The sequence below is a fragment of the Cyprinus carpio genome, chromosome A15 (assembly GCF_018340385.1).
Source record: "Cyprinus carpio isolate SPL01 chromosome A15, ASM1834038v1, whole genome shotgun sequence".
Taxonomy (NCBI): Eukaryota; Metazoa; Chordata; class Actinopteri; order Cypriniformes; family Cyprinidae; genus Cyprinus; species Cyprinus carpio.
This window is the reverse complement of record NC_056586.1, coordinates 1,590,476-1,615,135: the sequence shown is the minus strand read 5'-3', so window position 1 is coordinate 1,615,135 and position 24,660 is coordinate 1,590,476. Positions and strand designations below refer to the sequence as shown.

General features: G+C 34.8%; 1 protein-coding gene across 1 annotated transcript in view; it reads left to right on the top strand.

The window, feature by feature from the left end:
- LOC122147623 (serine/Arginine-related protein 53-like) overlaps nt 1-24,660 on the top strand; it is an 84,711-nt gene that overhangs the window by 23,571 nt on the left and 36,480 nt on the right. Inside the window, exon 4 of the mRNA XM_042770713.1 lies at nt 9,826-9,996. Coding sequence (XP_042626647.1) covers nt 9,826-9,996 — 171 coding nt within the window. The remainder of the gene's footprint in view (nt 1-9,825; nt 9,997-24,660) is intronic.

The following is a 24,660-nucleotide window of genomic DNA, read 5'->3' as shown; positions in this document are numbered from 1 at the left end:
ACGCACATTAAAGTTCATAAGTGCAGCGGTGCTTTGTTTACAGTGGAAACCAAGGAAACGCTTTAAGCACCACCTGCTGGCAGAGAGTGAATCTGCGTCTCGTTCAGCTCGTCCGCTGTTTCCGTTTCATAAAGATAATTTTTATGTATAGTTTCACAAAACTGAAGTCTTAATCATTCTGTTTTTGCTTCAAATTTCAAAATTATACAATCTAATTTAGATTAAAAAACTGCTCATGTTGCACGTCTGCAGCATCTTTGTTTGGATCGTGAATAAAATGCAGTGGTTGCCTTTAATGTTAAATGGAAGGACAGACAAAGCCTTATTTTGTGTATATGAAGAGATTTCTTTTATTTGTGTTACTTATTTGATTTGGGGCTTGTTTTAACATTTCAATTTAGTTTTGTTATTTACATTTACATTATATTTACATTTTGTTATTTAGCAGACGCTTTCATCCAAAGCAACTTGCAAATGAGGACAAAAGAAGCAATCAAAACCAACAAAAGTGCTATATTAGTATATTATTATAGTGTTATATTTTAGTTTCACACAGAAACGTGCAGCATTTTGTCCAAGCAATAATAAAAGGACACATTTTATTTTATAATTTGTCTTAAATCTCATTTTGTTAAAAAAATCGTGAATTGAGTCTTGAGTTGAGTGAATCATTAGATCCCTACTTGAGATGTATCCGGATTAGTGCAGGCAAAATCTCAGAGGCACTGAACTAAATAAACATAAATAAATAAAGTGAGATCCAGTAAATTCCCTTTTTCATGCACTCGTTATGTTTCTGAATTGTAAATTACAGATCTGTCTTATATTGCTCATCAAATTGGTGCTAACTAGTTTAAAACACTCACCCATTTAAAGAAACACTACTCTACAAAGGCAAAGCACAGTAACTTCACCAGCACTCATCTGGAAAAAAAAAAAGCTTGAGAAATAGACTGATCCAAGATTATTATTTATTTTTATAAACCATGCATTCTCCAACAAAATACAAATGACCAGAATCTGTTGGGTTGCTATTGTATTTAAACGTTTAATTTCAGTACTATTAATTTGTAACCCCACCCCCCCTTTTATCGTGGTGTGATGAATTGTGGTGTGTGTAAAAGGAGCAGTGACCATGCGCAGAAAGAAGCAGCTTGGGAAATGTTCTCATCAGCTCTGGTAATTAGAGGAATCTCATAAATTACACTTGTGTGGCTCTGCATTTAAAGAGCACTCAGAACATCCTGAAATGTTAACATTTTTCATTATGTGGAAACACTTGGGAACAAGAAGGAACAGCTGTTTGGAGCGCCGGCGCCTGTAGGAAACCCACATCGCTCATTCAAGGTGAACTTCAGTGCTCGGGAATAAAAAATAGTGAGATGTTGTGTCACGATAATTAAGCGGAAGCTGTTTGTTGAGTTTTTCTTCATGAGTAGACTAGAAGTGGGTAATAAAGTTTTTTTTCTTTTTTGACACTTGATCCAATTTTACAATATAAGCAGCACAACTAAACTAGAATCACTAAAGATGGCTCACTGTCAGTGTAGAAACAGAATTGGGACTTGCAGCAATATTGCATTCTGAAGTGGCAACACTTGCCTTGTTTTGCCAATCATTATTAAATGAAAAATGGTGGCTCAGATTTTGGATTGAGCATTGGTGTAACTGGACATCAGTTATCACCGATGGGACCGATCATTGTCTGGAGCCTGGGTTGTGCTTTATTTTTTATTCTACCGTCATGAGTTGTTTTGATTATCCTCCGCTGATCGTGAACACGCTTTGACTGTAGTTAGTGCTTCTCCGCTTCACCTGCAGAGGACAGAGTTTGTGTACCTTCTGACCTCTTCACCTATCCGTTTTTTTTTTTTTTTTTTCTTCTTCGGCTAATTCTTAAAAGCAACAGCCCAACTGTGAGTGTTGTCACCTTGCTGTGGATGAAATTTATTACATCTCCTGTACAGTAATGTAGCAGCAAACAGATACTTGACGATAGTGTCAGCTTAGTACATTCAGTAATTGTAGTTATTGTTTTGCGTTTAGGTCTGGATATTTCACCCCGAAAAGATAATACTGCCATAATTTAGTCACCTTAATGTCCAAACCCTTATAACGAACTGGAGTGCTCAGCTCAGGCATGTTCAGTTATAACACATACCAGAACCAAGGGTGTCTTATTTATATATCTGGATTCAGACAGACTCAGAGACTGTAATATCCTATAAAACTAAATGAATATTCAAAAATTCTGCAATCAATAAATAAATACCAGCACTACTGGTCTGGGTTGATATAAGGATGAGTAAATAGAGACATAATCTCTTAAACGGCTCTTAAACTGTAGTTTGACCATGTAACTGAAAGCAGGAAATGACAACTAACTTTGTTTGCTAGAAAATGATGCACTTTCTAAAACAATGCTATTGTGATAATGTTTAAAAAGTAGAGTGCGATATTCTTCTGAAAAAGCTTGAATATGTTCTCACTGTAAAAACATTTTTTTTTTCAGTATTTGACAACTTTTTTCTTGTGAAATCGACTTAACTGTGCTAAATCAACTGAAATCAGTGTTGTTCAGATAACACAGTGCTTTAAGTTTCTGTTGATTAACCTGCACATTCTTTGTAATAACTCAAAATGAAATAAATCTCTTTCTGTGTGGAGCCTATTATTACATCTCTTGATACAGTTCAGACATTTACACCCAAAACACCTATAAGTCATAGCTTTAATTTAATTATTCTATTTTAATTCATTTTTTTAGAATTTAATTGTATATACTTTGAAAAAAAAATATTTACTTGTATCATTTGTGTAAAAAGGTGTAGTGCTATACATTTATAAAGCTCATTGTATTTTAAGCCTCATGCCCAGTGTCTTTCACTGCCATGTTTTAATTTAGAATTCAGTTATTGAAATATTTTATCATCTCACATCACAAAAACAAGGGCAGTGATTTGTAATTGAGAACTGAAGTTTTTTGTCAGACATCTGTATAATAAATTAGTGTTTACTGTTTGACTGCATTACTGTGTGTGTGTGTGTGTGTGTGTGTGTGTGTGTGTTTGGAAATGAAACGAGGAGAGAAAGTGCGGCGGCAGGAATAAATAATCATTTGTCCAGGTTAGGATTCCAGCGGTGTATCTTACGTCTGTTAGTTGCACTAGTGCTATCATTCGCCACCATTAATATCCAATTTCATATGAAGCAAGAAACCTTGTTTAGCAGGAATAAAATATGGTCAGATAACAGCAGGACACCATCCTGCTCACATAATTACCCAAACGCGGCGCGGGGAGGGATCAGATCCGCGGCTGGGCAGGGGGCATCGGCGATAAGCGCACGGCGCGCTCCCACACACTGGTAATTACTTTATTGATAATTTGCAGGGAAAATTGCCTGAGCCAATCGTTGCTGCTAGATTTAATGGATTGGAGAAAAAGACCAACAAAAAAAAGCACCTTTCAAAAGGATTTTAAATATTTTTAGGCTGCAGGGGAAGGCTTTTCCTTCGGCGATAATAGCTGAAAGTCATGTAAAACAGCCCACTCTTGGCATGATGCTGCTGGACGCATGTGTGCTTGTGGCAGGGGATGTTTATCTGGCCATCCCGCATTAACACATTTACCCCCTCGCCTTAAATGAGGTCATAATTCTCTAAGGGTAAGGCCTTGGTAATGAAATTGACATATAACACCCACAACACACTATAAACTACAATAAATTTAATTTGCAACAGGCCCAGAAGTGAGCTCTGCTCTCCGAAAAAAAAAAAAAAAATGAAAAAGCGGCGAACCGACGGTGCTGGTGTTTATTACATGTGCCTGCCCACAAGTACATTTGCTAAAATAAGACCGCTCTTGTGTTCTCTCGTGTAACTATAACTGCTAAACGATCAGATAAAACAATGTAAAAAATAGAAGTGCAGCAGATTTAGTGTTTTTCCAGTCTCTGGTTTTTCAAATGGTGATCTGCTTCTAGACCCTGTCTGTAAACTCAGGAATGTTGTTAAAGCTGAAACAAGGTTACCTACATCCTTCATATAGAGATTTTTGACAGCCTGAGAATTGTTAAAGCAAAAGTTCGCAAAAAAATTTAAATCATTTACTCAACCTCATGTCAGCACAACCCTGTAAGGCTTACTTTCTTCTTAAGATTAATAAATAATAATAAAACTGTTTTTGTCAATACGGTGAAAGTCAGTGATCACCAAAATGCTTTGGTTACCCACATTCTTCAAAATATCTTCTTTTGTGTTTCATGAGGGTGAGAAAATCATGCCGTTTTCACTTTCACTATCCCTAAGCGGTAAACATTAGTACTGGATTCTTTTTTTTTTTTAGCACAACAGTTACGAATCTTCCCTCAATTGACTTTACAATGCATGGGCCAAGATATTGTACTGGAATAAACAAATGCGGACTCAGACTTTCAGTCTCTGCAGCGAAAATACAGTATATGAAGCTTCATCTTGTAGAATTCCATACTTAAAAAATATGAATTATTAGGTTTAAAACCTATTATTATTCTAAAAAAAGAGTTAAATTAGCATAAACAATTTAGAAATTTGTGTAAACAATTAAAAGTTACAACTGTCCCACAGTTGTGCCATCATTTTCACCACACTAAACAATGGTTTTGCCCATAATGATGTTTTATCAAAAGCTAGTGTACTTATTTATCAAGGAGACAACAGAGTCAGTGAAGAGCATGCTTGAGACGAAAATGAGACAACACGCACACAAAAAATAAAATAAAAATCACTTTTGAGTAAAGTAAAGTTTATTTCAAATCAGTGCTAATTTCGTTGACGAATCATTTTCATCAACAACATTTTTTGCACAGATGAAAACGAGACAAAATAATTTGATGTGAATGACAAAAACTATGACGAAAATCTATTGAAGTTTTCGTCAACGAATAAAAACGAGACAAAAATGATAAGGAGGGACGATTTGGTAAGAGACCCAGTCAGGACGAATCTTCTGCTTGATTAGGAGGTTAGATCTGAACATTAGAGCTGTACTGATCTGTCCGGCGGGACATGAGCATACACTTGCTGCATGTCTCATAAAACATTCAAAAATGTCAATATCTGGGAGTAAGAGAAGAGCAGACATACGGATAAATTTGAAAAGCATGACGACACGAAAGAGAACTCAATTCGGTTCGGTTTTCTGAGAGCTCACACAGAAAAGTGCCTCTCACAGCGCACGAGTAATGAATTCAGTTCTCTTTCGCTTATTTTCTGTGTCTGTATTGCATGATAAAACCTTTATATCACACATATTAACAGCTCAATAGATGTTCTATTCAAGAATATATAATATGTTGTGAAATGTTAGAGAAATGATTAATAAATGCATAAATATCCCACTGAATCTACTGTAGATTCAATCGATTAAAATCTTGATATTCAACTAAAACTAGATTAAAACTAAAACGATTCAGATGACTACAATATGACTAAAACTAAATGCAATTTTCGTCATCAGACTGACTAAACCTAAACCAAAATTTGATGTTGAAATTAACACGGTTTCAAATCAAGCTGCAGTTTTGTGAAATTATACAAAAACATTGCATTTTGTGTATTTATTAGGATACATGAAATGCTAGCTGGGAAAGTGTTTTATTTATGTCATATGTTTTAATAATAATAATAATAATAATAATAATAATCCAAATACATTTTTGTTTACATATATTTCAGTTGTTGACATATATGTCATCATTAATGGTGGAGATCCTAGTTTTTATGCTATAGAGTGTTAAAGGTGCATTAGTGTAGGTTTATATTGTTGCAGATTATTGACATGATTTTAGGGTCACGTGATCGTGTTATTTTGTGGTCATATGACTTGTGTATTTGGATATGGCTCCTGATTTGGCATGGATTGTGTAAATTCTAGTCTTGTTTGGTTTTTAATGGACAAAGTTTATGTTCTACAAACATTCTACAGTAAAAGTGCACACATTTCTTATTGAAAAAAGAATCAGTACAGAAGTCTTTGACTTGTTTTTTCCCTGCTGTGTCCCATACCCCGTGTTAGTGTGTGTGTCTGTCACGGTGTGGATGTATGGCTCTGGAGTCTGTTGCTTTGGTAAGTAAAATCCTTTAAATCTCGCTGTATTCTCCAGCTGTCTGAAGGATCAGTACAGCATGTGTCCAGTCATACTGAGCTCCTCCATAACAGCCACTTCATACAGCCAATAGGCTTTGGCACGAGTATGTGTAAGTGACACCAGTGATCGATCATGAAAACCGTGGACAGCCGACTCCTAAAGTTTTTAATATTCTTCATATTCTGTGTGGTGGTCAGTTCACACTGAGAAAACTTAATCTTTTCCAGTAAGTTTAAACTTATTTTTACATTTTATGGGCATTTTGACCTTTATAAAGCCATTTTTCTAAAAGTGTCTATTATCTTTTGAAAGATAATGGACAAATTCTTTAATCAGTGATTTAGAATAATAAGACATCTGGGCTGTTACCAAGCAAATTAAATCAACACAGAAGCTGCATCTGAAGTGGCATTTAGATGCATTTACACACTGTTTAATGCAAGTCATGAATGCATTTAACATGCAATTACAAATGTATAAATAATGTTTTGATATATTAAACATACTTTGAATGTCAAATTAAAACTGCCAGTAGTCACTGTTAATATGCGAATCATTGCAACTGAACCGAATCGTTTAAATGGTTGATTCATTCAGGAACGAAACACTATCACGTTGCTCAGAGATGCAAAACAGAGCTGTGGCTTTGTTTAGAATTATTTCTGTTGTCGAAATAGAGCAAAATAAGGCAATATGGTGTCTAAAACATAAGTCTCTTAATTAACTAACTATTAGAGCTTCTCCTACATTAAGCCTTTTTAAAGTATCAATTAAAACCTACCTCTTTTCTCAGGCTTATTCTTAATTTGGGTTTATCTTATGTATCTCTTAAATGCTAGGTTGTAGGTTGTAAATTTTTTATTTTTTATTTTTTTTTTTAAATTGTGTTTAAATGATCTTGTTATGATTGGACTGAATACCTTCCAGCCCTGTTTTATTTGTGTGTACGTGCTCTGCTTGTGAAGCACTTTGGTCAACATTCTTGTTGTTTTAATTGTGCTATATAAATAAATTTGACCTTGACCTTAACTTCTTGCTTATTGAATTGTTGTAATAAATCAATATCACATTTGTAATCATGGTAATATTTGGAGAAAAACGGCACACTTCGTGTGAAATTGATTATTAACTATATGAAATGGTATAAATATATACATGTCCTGCCATCATGTCTTGAATTTGTGATCATTGTAAATCATGCAGTGAAAGAACGCACTCTAAATGCACACGCGCACCAGTCTAGACTTCACGTAATGTATTTGTGCGCTCTAGGGGTGTATTGGATGGTTTTTGCAAAATACTCAATAATGCCAAATCGCACATCGTTAAAACAGCTGACGATATATATTGCACACCCCTAGTTATGACGTGATTTTTTTTTTGTACGGTGTGCCTCATGGTCCCAAAAAAATGTCCCTTTCAAACCTGTATGTCTGTGAAACACAAAAGCAGATAGAAATATCTCAGTATTTTATGTTCATACAGTGGAAGTCAGTGGTTACCAGTGTTCTTCAAAACATAGAAATTTCCACTCAAAATCATTGACTTAAAACCTAATAGTGAATCAAAGAAGGGAAAGATGACAGTTTTGAACACTCAATCATTAATGGAATTTTGTTTTAACCCCAAAAACCCTTTTGCTTTGAAGTCTGTATAAACTGGGGTAAAATGTAACAGTATATTGGATCTGTGCAGTAGGGCTGTCAAAATGACTGAAAAACTAAATTCAAATTTTCTACTGAAATAGTATCAAAATTCGAATTATATTCAAATTTTTAAAAGGCATAATTTCAGCTACGCAATATCGTGTTCATAATCGAATGCGATTAATCTCAATTATGAACAGAATATTGCGTAGCTTGTCAGTGAACTATGGCTCTGTGTATTAACTGCCGCTCCCGTTTGAAAACAGGTGACAGACATTTACCGCTAATCACGGAACCGGCTTTACTGATGAGACACGCATGACAAATGCATGCGATTAATCGTGCAGCCCTATCTGCAAGTTTAATCCTTACAGAGAGGCTATGCGGTTTTATTTTATATTCAGTAAATTTTTGTAATTTTCAATAAAAAATTTTTTTTAAACTTACATGAGTTACCCTGATATTCTGCTATCAAAACTGTTATCAAATGTTGTGAAATTTCTCTAGTTTCTACAATGTAAATAGCCTTATTTACAGAAAATAAATATTTGATCTATATCACTATCTTCGTTATGGTCATCTGGCCCACTCATAATCGTGTTATGTAATTGTGATTACAATATTGATCAAAATAATGGCGATTATGATTTTTGCCATGATCGAGCAGCCCTACTATGAAAGATGTCTGTCTGACATTTACATTACATTTAGTCATTTAGCAGACGCTTTTATCCAAAGCGACTTACAAATGAGGACAATGGAAGCAATCAAAAACAACAAAAGAGCAATGATATATAAGTGCTATAACAAGTCTCAGTTAGCCTAAACACAGTATACGTAGCAAGGGCTTTTAAAATAATATAATAAATAAAAAGAAAACAGATAGAATAGAAAAAGAATAGAGCAAGCTAGTGTTAGAGGTCTTTTTTATAATTGTATAATAAATGAAAAGAAAATAGATAGAATACAAAAAGATTAGAAAGGTAGTTAGATTTTTTTTTTTATTTTTTTTTTAATAGAATTAGAATAGTGAGTGAAAAAGTTAGAGGGTCAAATAAAGATGGAAGAGACGTGTTTTAAGCCGATTCTTGAAGATGGCTAAGGACTCAGCTGCTCAGATTGAGTTGGGCAGATCATTCCACCAGGAGGGAACATTTAATTTAAAAGTCCGTAAAAGTGACTTTGTGCTTCTTTGGGATGGCACAATCAAGCGATGTTCACTTGCAGAACACAAGCTTCTAGAGGGCACATAAGTCTGAAGTAATGAATTTAGGTAAAGGGGTGCAGAGCCAGTGCTGGTTTTGTATGCAAACATCAATGCCTTGAATTTTATGCGAGAAGCTATTGGTAGCCAGAACAAATTGATAAACAGAGGTGTGAAGCGTATTCTTTTTGTCTCATTAAAAATTAATCTTGCTGCCGCATTCTGGATTAATTGTAAAGGTTTGATAGACTTTGATATGGGTCCCCATAATGTATAGTCTAATTCAGGTTTTACTGTCCTTGTGGGTACATTTGATCTCCACAATGCAGGTTATATTTGTACATTTATAACACTATACTTTGTGTTATATTACCTTTGGCATTAAACTACAGTATAGTTAACGCTGCTGTGCGAGTGTTTCTAACACAATGGCAGATTTGAGGTATTTCTCTCTTCTGACCAATGTCATCAAACTCTCAATATTTTCTCTTTTGTACAGTCATAGAAATGCTATCATGGATTTTTCTTTTGCTATTAGACCCAAAAATTATATTTGTTGTAATTTCCATTCAACCCAACTGATGACTTCTGAGAACCTTGGAAATGTGAAAAATGTCCACGGCCTGTAGAATTAGTTTCTGCGACTTTCATGCAACGTCCAAGTAGATTCAGAGGTTCAGTCACCCTGACCTTCATTAAATTGCATTGATTTTGGAGTTTGAATAATAATCTTTCTTTTGGCTGGTCGGCCCAACCTGGATGTTTAACTGCTAAGCTGACCACTACTTAAGACTAATTTTGCTTTTCCAGTTTATATGTATTTTGGGTATCGTGTGTTTCTTGAAGGTCTCCCCGTCACCGAAGGTCTCGCAGTCGCAGCAGCGGTCGATCCAGCAGGAAACGCAGTCGCAGCAGAGAACGAGATCGTGGTCCACGCCGAACCCAAAACAAAGACCGGACACGGGACAAAACTAAAGACAAAGAGACGGACAAAGCCAAAGATAAGGAAAAACAAAGGTAACACTTTCTTTTTTTTATGCCACCTGAGTTTCTAGTTTTCTTTTCTCTAGCACACGCACACAGAAACACACTCCCGTCAATATTCCAGTCTCATGTCTGTGTAGGAAATCTTATAGTTTGGAGAGTTTAGCTCAATCGTGTGGTAGGCCTCATCCATCCAGCCTGATATCTGCCCTTCAAACTCAGTGTATACACCGTCCCGCTGGGCGTCTAATGCGTTTGCTTCTCTCTCGCTGTCTTGATTTATGCCCCAGTGTAATATGTGTGAGCAAGAGCTAACTGCATTTCCATCCCCGCTCCTCTATTTCCTCCTCTCAAACCCCGGCTCGACTCCTGAGAGACAAAGTGTTCTCCGTTCCCCTTCCAGTGACAACAGTCAGCAAGACTGCACTCACTGCGTAAACTAGCTTCAACACGGAAACAGCAGTGATCATGCAGAATCTGTTCAAGATGTTGTTGATCTTTACAGAATCCTGACATTCTGGTGTTTGGACGGGTCTAGAAATGTTTTCAAATGAAGGTATACACCAGCAGTAATTATTCCACGTAACATTCATCATTAGGTGGAATAATTTGCTTCCCTCGTGATGCCTGTGAAGCTGCTGTCCGTGAGTGTTTATTGGCTGTGAAGTAACCCACTAATGAGAACATGGTCACATGTCCATACACGATTTCTGGAGAGAAATGGACTGCTTGCACAACTATGTCCACATTCTAGTTACTTACAGCGTTAATTTAATCTACATACAGACAGCTGCACATGAGAACACATTGTTCTAATTATTATTACAGCATTTTAGGGCGGTCACTGTCAACCTGCTGAAATATTCCTAAAAAAATATTTTCTTTTACAAATGTGCCTTCTGAATAATAATTAAGATCACACTTTAGTTTGAGGACCAATACTCACTGTTAACTGTTAACTACGACTTTTGCCTCACTAAACTTCTAATTTGCTGCTTACTATAGGTTAGTAAAGTCAAATAAAACAAAATAAATAAATAGTAATATGGTAACACTTTATTTTAAGGACTAATATTAACTAGTTGCTTATTAGCATGCATATTACTAGCATGTTGGCTGTTTATTAGTACTTATAAAGCACATATTCATGCCTAATTCTGCATGACCGTGTTTTGGTCATTTAATCCACCCCATACCTAAACATATCAACTACCTTACTAACTATTAATAAACAGCAAATAAGGAGTTTATTGAGGTAGTGAATAGTGAGAATTGGTCCTTAAGCCTAAAAAGTGCATAGTGCAAAAGTGCAAAGTGCATAGGTGTTCTGGATCCAGAGCACCTGAGAAGATATGATGCCAACCACTCAGAGGACCTCAGATGATGCTAACCCAGAAACAACATACAGAACTACCACATTTTGCTATAAGTTTGATTGCATAATTGCTGTTAATCGTGTTTAATCGTCTGTTTGTTTACGTCTTTTATTGATTTTTCTGAAAACATTTCTGCCATAGGCCATGAAACTGACAGTCCTCACTAATAAGCTACTACTAAATATTGTAGAAACTTAATTTTCTGTAAAGTTGCTTTGTAATGATTTGTATCATAAAAATCGCTACACAAATAAACTTGAATTGAATTGAATAACCATAAAGAGACATCCGAAAATAAATGATTTGCTGTTTTCCATCTTATTAGGACAAAAATAATAAATTAAATTCTGGATTTTTATGTATTTATTTCTTTTTTAAACTTGGCTTATTTTTTATTTTAATATTTGGATCCCCCGGAGGTATAAACTGATTGAAAACAGAATGCTTGTCAATCAATGCTACAAAATAACAATCTACATACATAAAAAAAAAAATCATAAAAACTCTCACGACTTACAGTAAACATTTGTTGTAATATTGTGTTAAACAATAATTATAATGTCTATTTATGAATGTATTATCCTAGAGTAATATATTTGGTACACACATTTCTAGGGCCTATAAATGATCAACATGATCAAAACTTTGCTGATAAACCTGTTATACACAATCTGCTTAATACCTTCTGCCCTGTGATCGTTCATACTTTTTTATCAAGTAAAGTATTTTTGCTGTGAAATCTTTCATGATTTTTATAATGTAAGTGTAAGAATAACTTTTATATTGTTAGTAAGAATTCAAGATAAACATGCACTGGGCTGAGGCAGCTGATTATGCATTTATCATTTTTTTAATAATAAAAATGTTTCATTTTTTTCATGTTAAAAAGTAAATGTCAAAAATGACACAGCAGGCTTCTGAGAAAGGTTTATTTGTCTCTCTCTCTCAATGCTGAATTGCATATTTGAGCCATACAAATCTGATGTATGAAATACATTACTAAACAAAAACACACACGCAATACATTTTTTTATTTTTTTTTTCCTTTTATACAAGTTTGTATATGTGTTTTTGTTGAGTATCTTATTTCATCAACACATATACGAGGGATGGGTTTTTTTCAAAAATACTGCATTTGTTTTTTTTGAGCTCATAAATACCAAATATTCGAAATATTCATTCATTGAAATAGTTTAATGAAAAAGACGTTAGTTTTTTAAATCAAACATTATTTTTGTCACCATTTCTGAACAAGCTTATCAGGCTATATTCACAACAAGCTTATACATTATATCTTGTGTGTATGTGTGTGTGTGTTTCCTTTGAAAACATTTAAAAATGTGTGCAAAATACTATAAAGCACATAAAAACAGTATACACTCGAGTCTGCATATGCTTATCATGTTTGCATTGTTTCACATGTTCTTGTTGGGAAAAAAACCCAAAACAAATAAAACAACATGAAAGATGGATCCTCATGCCGTGTGTATAAGCCAGCTGAAAACACCTGAAAACAAAAAAAAAGCAAGTCAACATCGAATGGCCAAACCTTTTCATGAGATGAGACATGAGACACGATGCAACAATCATACACGTCCATCTAGTGCATCTTTACATAGAAAAACAAAGGAAAAGTGAGTTCAGGGGGAATGGCCCTGTCTGTTTACAATAAAGCTGCTCTCAGAAAAAAAAAAACGAGAGCTCTTCTCAGCTCGCTCGGGGGCACCTCTTTGGAAAATATTTGGGAACTGGGGACAGCTTTCCCATAAATGAAAGTCCTGTCATCATTTACTCACTCTCACGATATCCAAACCTGTATGACTGACTTAAAGTTGCAGAGCTGCTTGCTGCTCAATTGCTCCGGTGAACAGGCAAAACTACTGGAAGTTTCATTTTAATTAAATTATACTAAAGTGTTTTTAAATCTAACAAAGATTTAGAGATGAATGAGTGTAAACAGTAAACACACAGTTGGATCCCCAGACACTGGGCTGCTGTTCTCTGTGTGTGTGTGTGTGTGTGTGTGTGTGTGTGTGTTGTGTATTTAGTTTCACTGCAGCTTATGTGTCCTCAGGGAGTCAATAGATGTAATTGTGGCTGTAATTAAGGGATGTGGCTGGGATGACATTAACATAATGGAGGGACAAACACAAATGAGCAAACACAGGGGCCGTTATCTTAAACACTTTAGACCCTTGGGAGCCGCTGCCTTAATCTGAGCTTCATTCTCCAGTAACTCCATTCACACTGATGTGTTTGTTCACTTACACACGTCCCTGTACACCTTCACCACCACCTCTACTTATGACTAATATTTAAGTTGGTTTATTGTAATTTCTCTTACGGGACATCTAGAGGAAACAGTGATAGGATGGTGTAGAAGCAGTCTGTGTTCTGTATATGCAAGCATATGCATCTTGACGCAGGTAGAAACCGGTTAGCAGTGAAGTTAGAGATGTGTAGCATGCACTCATTTGAGCTCATCGAAGACCAAAAGTGCAGAACTCAATTCTATATCTATATCTATCTATCTATCTATCTATCTATCTATCTATCTATCTATCTATCTATCTATCTATATATCTATATATATATACAGTACAGACCAAAAGTTTGGAAACATTACTATTTTTAATGTTTTTGAAAGAAGTTTCTTCTGCTCATCAAACCTGCATTTATTTGATCAAAAATACAGAAAAAAATGTAATATTGTGATATATTATAACAATTTAAAATAATTTTTGTTTGATTTTGTTATCATTTATTTCTGTGATGCCTGGTGCAGATGCAAAGTCCTGAATTTTCATTTCATTTTCATGCCTGAAGCTTTTTTAGGATACTTTGGATGAAATAAATTACAAGTAAAAAAAAAAAAAAATTACCAAAAGCTATGTTTTAAAATATAAATATTTTGTAATAAACAATATACACTACTGGTCAGTAATTTGGGGTCAGTGTTTTTTTCCCTTTCTTTTTTCTAAATAAAATCAATAATTTTATTCAGCAAGGATGTGTTAAAAGATTACAAAACTGATAGTCAAGAAAAAAAAATTATTAGAAGGATATATATTAGAATTTCTTTTTTTTTTTTTTTTAATAAATGCAGTTCTTTTTTAACCTTTTATTCATCAAACCTTAACAGCAGAACTCCTTTCTGACATAAACGGATAAGTGATCAGAATATTAGAAGGATTTCTAACTGATAAAACAAAGACGCAGGATGTTACATGAGAAATGAAGGGCTGGCAGAATGATGCTGAACTATTCCGCTTTGCATCCAGGAATATTTATATTTTAAAAATTCTAAATAGAAAATCTATATATTATTTTAAAAGTTTTAAACCAATATTTCCACAACATTACTGTTTTTTCTGTCAAAGTCTTTTGATCAAAAAATAATGCAGGCTGTGAAGAATGAACAAAAAATATTAAAAATATACAGAAAAAAAAAAAATTGTTTCCAAACTTTGATCTGAATGTATATATGTGGCCTATCATATATAACATATATATCTATATATAGATCATAGTATATATATATCTATTATAAAATTCTGTCTGTATTGATGAAGTATTATATACATGCACAAAACAATTCTTCTAAATTTAACATTTTCTTTACAGGTCACATATTACAATAATTTTTTACCGGTATATACTGGGGTACCCATCAAAAGGGAAATAATTACAAAAAAATTGTTTTTCATATTTGTTAGTATATCAAATACTTAAATATATATATACCTAAATATATATCACACTTGTTAACAAAAATACAATCAAACATACACACATCTCAATCTGTACATTTACTGCTAACATGCATCACATGATATTATCCTGTAAAATTTCAGCATTGTACAACAATGCTGTTAAATTTATAAGAGTGGCGCATTAAATATCTGAATATAAGGGAACCCAGAAGAACTGAATCAAGCATTAAATAAATGCAAAATGACGGGTGAACAGATAGTCTTAGGTATATATATAATAATTGCTTGAGAATATCAGTTCTTTTAAAAAGTACAATCAATCGGGCTTTCATATCTACCGCCCTTTCCAGAAAATGACAACTAAAAGAACGGGCTTTCATATCTACCGCCCTTTCCAGAAAATGACCAGTAAATGACCAATTATAGAGACATGTGCTAGATAGACATATTTGACCAGTGTGTCATCTCTCAGTTTCTTTTGAAGCGTCTCGCACATTTTATTTAATTTCCAGGCATTGCTTGCGTCTTCTAGAATGTTCATAGACAGGCAGACAGACCAAAGCCATGTTTAGTTAGTTAGGGTATTATAATAATTACCAAAGATCCATCATCATTTTAATCCTATCCTAATCGACCATCTCAATAATTGTTCCAGACTTGTTCCTGAACTGAGTGTTCACATACAATGTATTTTACCTCCCATAAAAAAACACGAAGTAATAGTAGCCCTGTGTGAATTGACATGCTAGTAAAACCAGTGAATGTACTGCTGAGCAACACGTCCAGCCTGTAACTGTTGTTTCTCAAGTGTCTGAACTGGATGTTGGTCAATGATAAGACACCAGAAAATAAAGAGACATACTCCATAACTTACTGCTAGCTGTTGCATATGGACTTACAGACTTGAAGGGCTATGAACCAATAGGCTATAAGGCTATAATTAAATGCAAAATTGTTCATATTATTTTATTAACACATCTTATGCATTTCAAATTTGTGAAATAATCTCTATGATTGATGCAAGTAATTCTATTATAAATATAAAAAAAAGTCCTGAAAAAAGTATCACAGATTCCACAAAAATATTCACAATATCACAATAATGCCCAGCTAGTTGTTTTTGCAGAGTGGAAACCGTATTTGGACTGGAGAGGACGTTTTGAGTTCTGAAAGTTTGGATATTTTGTTTGGTAGATATCAGGTCAATTAGTCAAAACCCCCAAAAATTCAATTTGCCTGTGGATCCTGTCTAACTGTAATCAGACACACCTGTCTGTGATGTTCCAGTGATTGTGAAGATCTCGGTGAACAGCTTCACGATGGATTAGAGTGTGATGAACTCTGCAGGACAGAACTGAATAGCTTTGGTTTACATCTTTGCTTTTTCTTTTGTTATGAATGTCAGCACACAGCGACAGATAAGACCTGGGAAGAGTTTGAAATAGCTAAAAAAAAAAAAAAAAAAAAGTATAGAAATCTCCTGAAAACCTTTTTTTTTTTTTGGCTTCACTCAAAGATTGACAGTTTTAGGGCAGATGAAGATATATCATGCAGCTCTATGAATTAGTGCTGCTTGATTATGACAGAAATCATAACTGTTGATCATTTGCCTTGTTATTGTAATCATGAGTATTAATGTTGATCAATAGAATTTACATTAAAATACTTTTGTGCACGGTAACCTCATGCCATCTTTATGTAGGTTAAACATTCAGAATCTGAGAGCCATTTCAGAATTGGTTATTAATTATTGCTCCTCTTAGTTGCGTGAAAAACAACTTTCAAAAAAAAACTTAAAAAAAAACATTCAATAAAATAACAAACAATAAAATATCAAATAATATAAATTTGCTGTATGTAGATGGATGCAGATGATCATAAAGAGCTGATAATCGATATAATGACAGCAGTATAAAGTTAAGTGAAAACAACATGACTAATGAGGATAATGATAACATGATTATGCTAATGCGGCATGTGTGTATAATCACTTTTACAGTTTAGACACTCGTGAAAAGCTCTTCCCTGCTGCTTCCGGTTGGCTTTTCTCCTCAAATAGCCTCCTCTTTTTTTGTTCCTTGGTGTTTTTTTTTAGTATGTTGTGGTTTGCTAACCTGCTGCATGCACTCTGACACACAGACACATCTGAACAGCTTCATGAGTGATTTGCATCCGCTCTGCAGATCATTTGTGTATGTGTGTGTGTGTGTGTGTGTGTGCACGGATCAAAGGGGAAGCGGCGTGGGGGGGCGCTTACAGACCCACGTGTGGTGGTGTTTTCATGAAAGATTGATCAGACCTCTAGGATGACAGCAGGCTTCTCCACACCCAGCACAATGTGTTTTCATGCAAAACTAACTTAAAAACACTAAACACAAAAAAACTAACTTTTGTGTGTGTGAGTCAAAATCAGTTATCTTTTTAATCATATTTTGATTTATTTTATGTGTGTGTGTGTGTGTGTGTGTGTGTGTGTGTGTGTGTGTATTTGAGTGTGTGTGTGTGTGTGTGTGTGTCTGTTTAATCATATTTTGATTTATTTGAGGATATTTTGTACCCAGATGAGAGCTTAATCTGACACAACCTCTTTTGGGGATGTCTTTGTAAAAATGCTATAAAAATAAAATAAATTTTTTTTTATCATTATTGTGAAAATGCAGATGAATTTCAGTTTTTATTGTAAATTAAACTTACGATTTTAAGAACGATTACTCAACTATTTCACTGATTAATCAGTAGGCTTTGATCAATAATTCAGCTTTTGCAATTAGTTAAAATATTGAGTTATTGAATATTGATATTCTATATATACATATACACATAGTGCTGCTTTATAGCAGAAAGTCAAGTTGATGAACTGAAACCGCCACTGTTTTTTCCAAAGTAGTCTGTTGAATAAAGTGTTATATAATAAGTGTGATGTGACTTTACTGCAGTGCTGATTGCAGTGGTGGTGCAAACTTATCCACATCACTATGATCAGATGCTTTCTTAACCGCTGTTTTCTGCCAGCATTTTCGCCTAAACGTTGCTCTCAGCAGCATCAGGATGTTCAGTAAAGCGCTGCTTGCTCATAACGAACTTCTTTTTACCCCTAAGGGAAGAATGAAAAAGAACTTTGCTGTCAGTTTATTGGGGGCTTTACACATGACAGCATTTTTTGTTTGTAGTGTTTTAAAACTGAATTGCAGTCTTGTGCTACAGCGCCACACTGGTCAAACAGTGTTATTGCAGGCCCTTACATTAGGTAATATGAGATCAAATCATTATTCAGCAACCGATACTTGTAGACAAATTTTTATTGTTGATAGTGTTGACTAATTGTTTCAGCCCTAATTGCAAGGAAATTAGCTGTTTGTGGCCTTGCAGAATTGTGAGATGTTAACTCGCAGATGCAGTTGTGAAATATAAACTTGCAATTTTGAGAAGAAAAGCAGGAATTGTGAGAGATTAACTCACAATTGCGACAAAAAGAATTGTGAGATAAAAAGTCACAATTACCTTTTTTATTTTTTTTTCTGTGGTGTAAACAAACTAAAAAATGAATTTGCGAGATGTTAGAAAAAAAGTCTGAATTGTAAGACAAAATTCACCATAGCAAGAAAAATGTGTGAATTCTAAGATAAAAGGTCGCAATTACCTTTTTTATTTTTAATTCTGTAGCAGACACAAGCATCCATATATATGATACTGACTTAGAATGTTTCCAAAAAAAATTCTAAAAATGCTGCTAACTTTTTAAAAAAAGGCCTTGCATCTGAGTTTTGGTTGTTGCATTAACACAATCTTAAAATGCTATTTAGTGTGTTTGATATGGGGATGGACATTAGCTGCCCTAGCTCTGCGAGTGTGTGTGTGTGTGTGTGTGTGTGTGTGTGTGTGTGTGTGTGTGTGTGTGTGTGTGTGTAAGCACTGCTCTGGCCACCGCTAATCACAATGGAAACACCCCATGTGAGTGAAGGGAAGCTGGAACAATCCACTTACTGGCCTCTGTAATCTGGTTAAGCATTAGGAGCTAGTTAAAGAGCACACACACGCCTGGAGCCGCTGGGAGGATGGGTACACGTCGTCAAAGCTTTCCAAGCTTTTAACATGTTAAGCATTTTCTGATTATGTTCACAATTCTTGTTTTACTGCCTTGTGGGGGTTTATTAGTTTAGTTTAATCATAACCACAATCACAGTCACTCGCACACACAGAGATCCGGCCCTGGAGCATGATGACGGCACTCCGGCAAAACCAAATGAAATCCCACAATCCAATTAAAGTGATCTGCTCATGCTGAGCTGTGCAGTCGCCATCCACAACAAATTCGTATCTAATCAGTGGAGCGTCGCTCCGGCCCACTTTTACGGCCGTTTCGTGGGGCCGCGTGCACGCCGAGCTGCGCCTGATGGGCCTGTAATGTGTTTGCGTCCGTGGCTGCGCTGTTTTATGGTCCAGACAGACAGAGTGAGGACTGATTAGAACCGGAACAGCTGCTTATGAGATCCCCACATGACAGACCTCTTTCTGGATTTAGGAGCATTATGGAAATGTGCTTGTCAACACATCCACTTCCCCAGTTTTTAATCACTGTCCTCTCTCATGCTGAAATGTTGCAAAAGACAGCAGGACAAGACTTCAGATCGGTGTTATTTTACCATCACGTATCATTGCAATAGTGTTATAGTTTCTGTTCATATTTTGAATTTAGTTGTGTTTTTGTAATTGTTATTATTTTATTTTTTTTGTCTTTTTTTTTTTTTTTTTAAGTACAGTACTTGTCAAAAGTTTGGTGACATTTATGTGCTCAAAAATAGAGTAAAAACAGTAAAATTGTGAAATATTGTTACATTTTAAAACAGCTGTTCTCTTTGTGAATATCTGTTAAACTGTAATTGATTCCTGTGATCAAAGCTGTGTTTTCAGCATAATTACTCCATTCTTCAGTGTTTCGTGACCTTTCAGAAATCATTCTAATATTCTGATTTGCTGCTGAAGAAACATTTCTGATTATTATCAATGTCGTGCTGCCCAATATTTATGCAGAAACCATGATATACGACCATTGAAAAGTTTGGGGTGTATGGGTTTAATAGAAATTAATTGTTTTATTCAGCAAATATGCATTAAATTGATCAAAATAAAAACATGTATTATGTTACAAAAGTTTCTGTTTCAAATAAACACTGTTCTTTTGAATTGTCTATTCATCAAATAATCCTCCACAAAATATAAAGCAGCAAAAACTTTTTAACATTGTTAATAATAAGAACCATTATTACTAAACCTAGGGATGTAAGGATTCACTCAACTCACGATTTGTTTATATTCACAATTTTGATTTCACAATTCGGTTCGATTCACGATTTTTTACATTTTTTTTTTTTTTTACAAAGCGAGATTTAAGACAAATTATAAATTAAATGTGTCCTTTTATTATTATATGGAGAAAATGCTGCATGTTTCTTTGTGAAAATTAAATTTAACACTAATATAGCACCTGCATATTATTGCTCTTTTGTTGGTTTTGATTGTTTCTGTTGTTCTCATTTGTAAGTCGCTTTGGATAAAAGCATCTGCTAAATAACCAAATTGGTCCCACTTTATATTGTGTCCCTAATACACCTAATACCTGTGTAATCAACTACTGTAGTACAAACAGTATAACATAGTACTAGTGTGTATATGTAATATGGGGAAAAAAATGACTGTAGTATGCGATAACCACAGTATTACAAACAAAAATGGGGTGAGCACACTTAGTATCTAGTATCACATTTGTACATAGTTTGTAACTCTAGGAGCTGTAATATTTCTGTGAACTACACGAGCAATACTTTTTGTTACAAACCTCCTAATCTTTGTTTGTTTATCAAAACACAGCTATAAATGTAATGTTAACAGGACATATTTCAACTTACATTTGATAACATATTGTAGAAGTGGCATTTATAGTAGAGTAAATGAAATCATTTGATCACAGGGAGACGTCTTTGTGAGATGGGGTAGTTGTTTAAACCATTAGGGATCATGTAAAGTAGGCAGAGTTGTGTATTGCTCTCGAGTTTTAGGAGAGTTGATTACAACACTGTAATACACTTCATCACTACTAAACATGGTAACTCCTCAGGAACTGTACACTTAATATAAAGTGTAACATTCAGGCGCACTGTTACACCAACCACAATTCATATGAAAAGCTTAACTTACTGACTGCTGGGCTGTGTAAGTTAATGAATAAGGATCAGCGTAATTACATGATCATCGATCGTACATCGCGATATAAAACGACACATCGTGTCAGCCCTAGCCCTAGTATCTACACTGTACTTTCTTTACCAAAAAGTGCCTGTCGGACATATATAACTGTTACACATTTGTACTTTCATTATCAGGAAGTGTTTGTATCTCGTTAGAGTTGGTGCCAATGTCCTGTTACACATTTGTACTTACACATACCATTCAGTGGTTTGTTACATGTGTGTAGTTACACACAAACATTAGAGCGGTAGATACGATGTGTAAATGTAAATTTGTACTTAACACTGTGGCTACATACTATGTACACATCTAGTTACTATGTAAGTACACAGGTATTAAGGACACTTAACATAAAGTGGGACCACCAAATTTAAATATAATGTAAATGTAAATAACAAAACTAAATTGAAATTTTAAAACAAGCCCCAAATCAAATAACACAAATAAAAGAAATCTCTTCTTAATAAGGCTCTTTGCATTTAACATTAAAGGCAACCACTGCATTTTAATCATGATCCAAACAAATATGCTGAATACATGCAACAAGAGCAGTTTAAAAATACAAAAAAAATTGTATAATTTCGAAATTTGAAGCAAAAACAGAATGATTGAACTTCAGTTTTGTGAAACTATACATAAACAATATCTGCATGAAACAGAAACATCAGACGAGCTGAACAAGACGCAGATTCACTCTCTGCCAGCAGGTGGTGCTTAAAGCGTTTCCTTGGTTAACGCTGTAAACAAAGCAGCGCTGCACTTAAGAACTTTAATATGCGTTATACAGAGGCAAGATGAAAAGAAAAAATACCATCTTAACTTTTCTAAAGACAGTAAGTTCCCCTCAGACATACATTCATATAAACTCCTACGCTTAACTGAATCACGATTTGTTTAGCATCTCAACTGATTTGAATGGTCACATTTTGAATCAATTTTCAACCGGCTCACAGTTAATCGTTACATCCCTAACTAAACCCATTAATTAAAACCATGGCCTTGGTGTTGCTAGCACAATGCTGCTATTTGAGCTACAGGACAACTCATGGCTTGTCAGGTAGACCTACAGTACACTAAAATAGTGCATTTTAAAGAAATATGAGGTTTCAAGTTAAAGGGTTACTCCATCCCAAAATGAAAATTTTTGTCATTATTCACTTTACCCCCATGTTGTTTCAAACCCGTAAAAGCTTCATTCATCTTCAGAACACAATTTAAGATATTTTGGATGAAAACGGGGAGGCTTGAGACTGTCCCATAGACTGTGAAGTAAAATACACCGTCGAGGTCCAGAAAAGTATGAAAAGCATCGTCAGAATACTCCATCTGCCATCAGTGATTCAACCATAATGTTATAAAGCCATGAGAATACTTTTTTGTACCCGAAGAAAACAAAAATAACGACTTTATTCAACAATTCCTCTCCTCTGTGTCTCTCCAAATCAGCGTAGCACCATTTTTGAGAATCTGAGCAGTACGCTCTTCTGTGCCAGCTGTGCTGCGCTGTTTTCTTTCAAACCAAAGCGTAAATATATGTAGAAAACGTATCCTTGTGGTGCGGCTGACACAGTATAGCGTACGCCGTCTGCGTACGGCTCAGATTTTCCAAATGATGCTACGCTGTTGAAGCCATGAAGTGATTTCTTTCATACGATTCATTTCCAAACTATCGGTTTCTATGTGTCCTGATTACTTTTAAAATTAAAACAGGGAAGAAAAATTGTGTGATTGTTCCTTTAAAAATAAAGTTTTAAGAATATTTATTATTATTATTAGTGTTAGCTTTGTTATTACATTAAGTCTTACATTCTACTCTACAATAGTAATGTAATTCTGTCACAATTTCTTCAAGTTAAACCAAACTTTTCCATTGTAACATTATGCAAGGTAAATCAGAGGGTGACATCTAGTGGAGAAGACTAATGATAAGATTCACATTCTTAAGTTAAATGTTTGCGGAAATAAATACGGAAAAATCGATTTGTGGCTTTTGAGAATCGATATAGAATTGACCACATTTTAAAAAAACGATTCATTTAAAATTGATTTTTTTTTCACAACCCTATAAGATATCAGCATCAGCTGCCAAAAAAATTAATATTGGTCTACTACTATTTTTGTGACAACAAAATATCACATTGTCAGATTTCCTTCTTTGCTGTCTAATGGCAGCGATGATGACCGGTGAGCTTCTGAAGAACTGACAAACCATCGTATTGCTCACATCTGATCCAAATGCAGAGCCACGTGTCACAAACGCTGATTATTAATATCCACGATGATTGTGTCATTATGCATCTGATGGATTTCATTGGACTGAAGCTGTGCATGGATGTGTGTATTCCAGTATTATGACAAGCACTTCATCAATACACACTCTTAATGAGTAAGTGTGAAACATGAGCCAGATCAGTCCAGAATCAATGTATATCCTCAGGTGATAAAATAGGGGCAAATAGCAAATAGCTCTTTTCTTTGAAGGTTATTATTTAGCAGTGACGTGACAATCATTCTCGTCTGTCAGATTTTCCTACGATAGTGCCTCATTTCGACTTTCCCTGCTCTTATTGTGTGCTGTTTGATTGAGATATTGAAATCTGTCATTTATGTTATAGTTTTTTATTGACCTTGTGCTGTTTAATCATGCGTTCTGTAAACGCAGGCATGCAAATGCGGCTGGGTCTCTAGTTGCTTTCCCTGTGCTGTGAGTGTACGTTTCTGTACAGATAGACAGATTGTTGACATCACTCACTGTGTAAGGGCTTTGAAAACGCACAAGTGTTTGAAAGCTGGTTAATTTGCGGCCGTACACACGGGCAGGGAAGTGTGTGGGTGCCATGTTTACCATTCAGACCCAAATGAATCACGTTGATAAATTATGGACAAGAGATTGTTATGACTTTCACATCAGTCAGTTTGCTATTTTCACCAGACTGCCCAGTGTAGGCCTTTGAAAGGCTTATTAGAGCTGAAGGGAAAGAACAGCGCACACTTTTAACATGATTGTGTGTTTTGGGTGTGTTTTCATGTTTTCATTCAGTGTGATTACAGTGTTTCCCACAGGATTCTGTGAGACTGCCTCGCGATCGTTTTGACTTTAAAAAAAAAAAGAAAAGACTTGTGTCTGAATTTTAAGGGGAATAAAAGCTCTTTTTAGTTGTTATAGTATCTCACATTGCATTCACACTGTTGGTTTTAGGAGTCCAAGGCACCCTGTTGTCAAAAACAATATTTGAAGATATTTATGAGACTTCTGCTATAGAAACAAAGCTGCTCAATTTCAAACTTTTGGCTACACAATAAAAAAAAAAAAAACAATAATAATGGTTTATAATGCATATGGTTAACACGCATATGTGAGC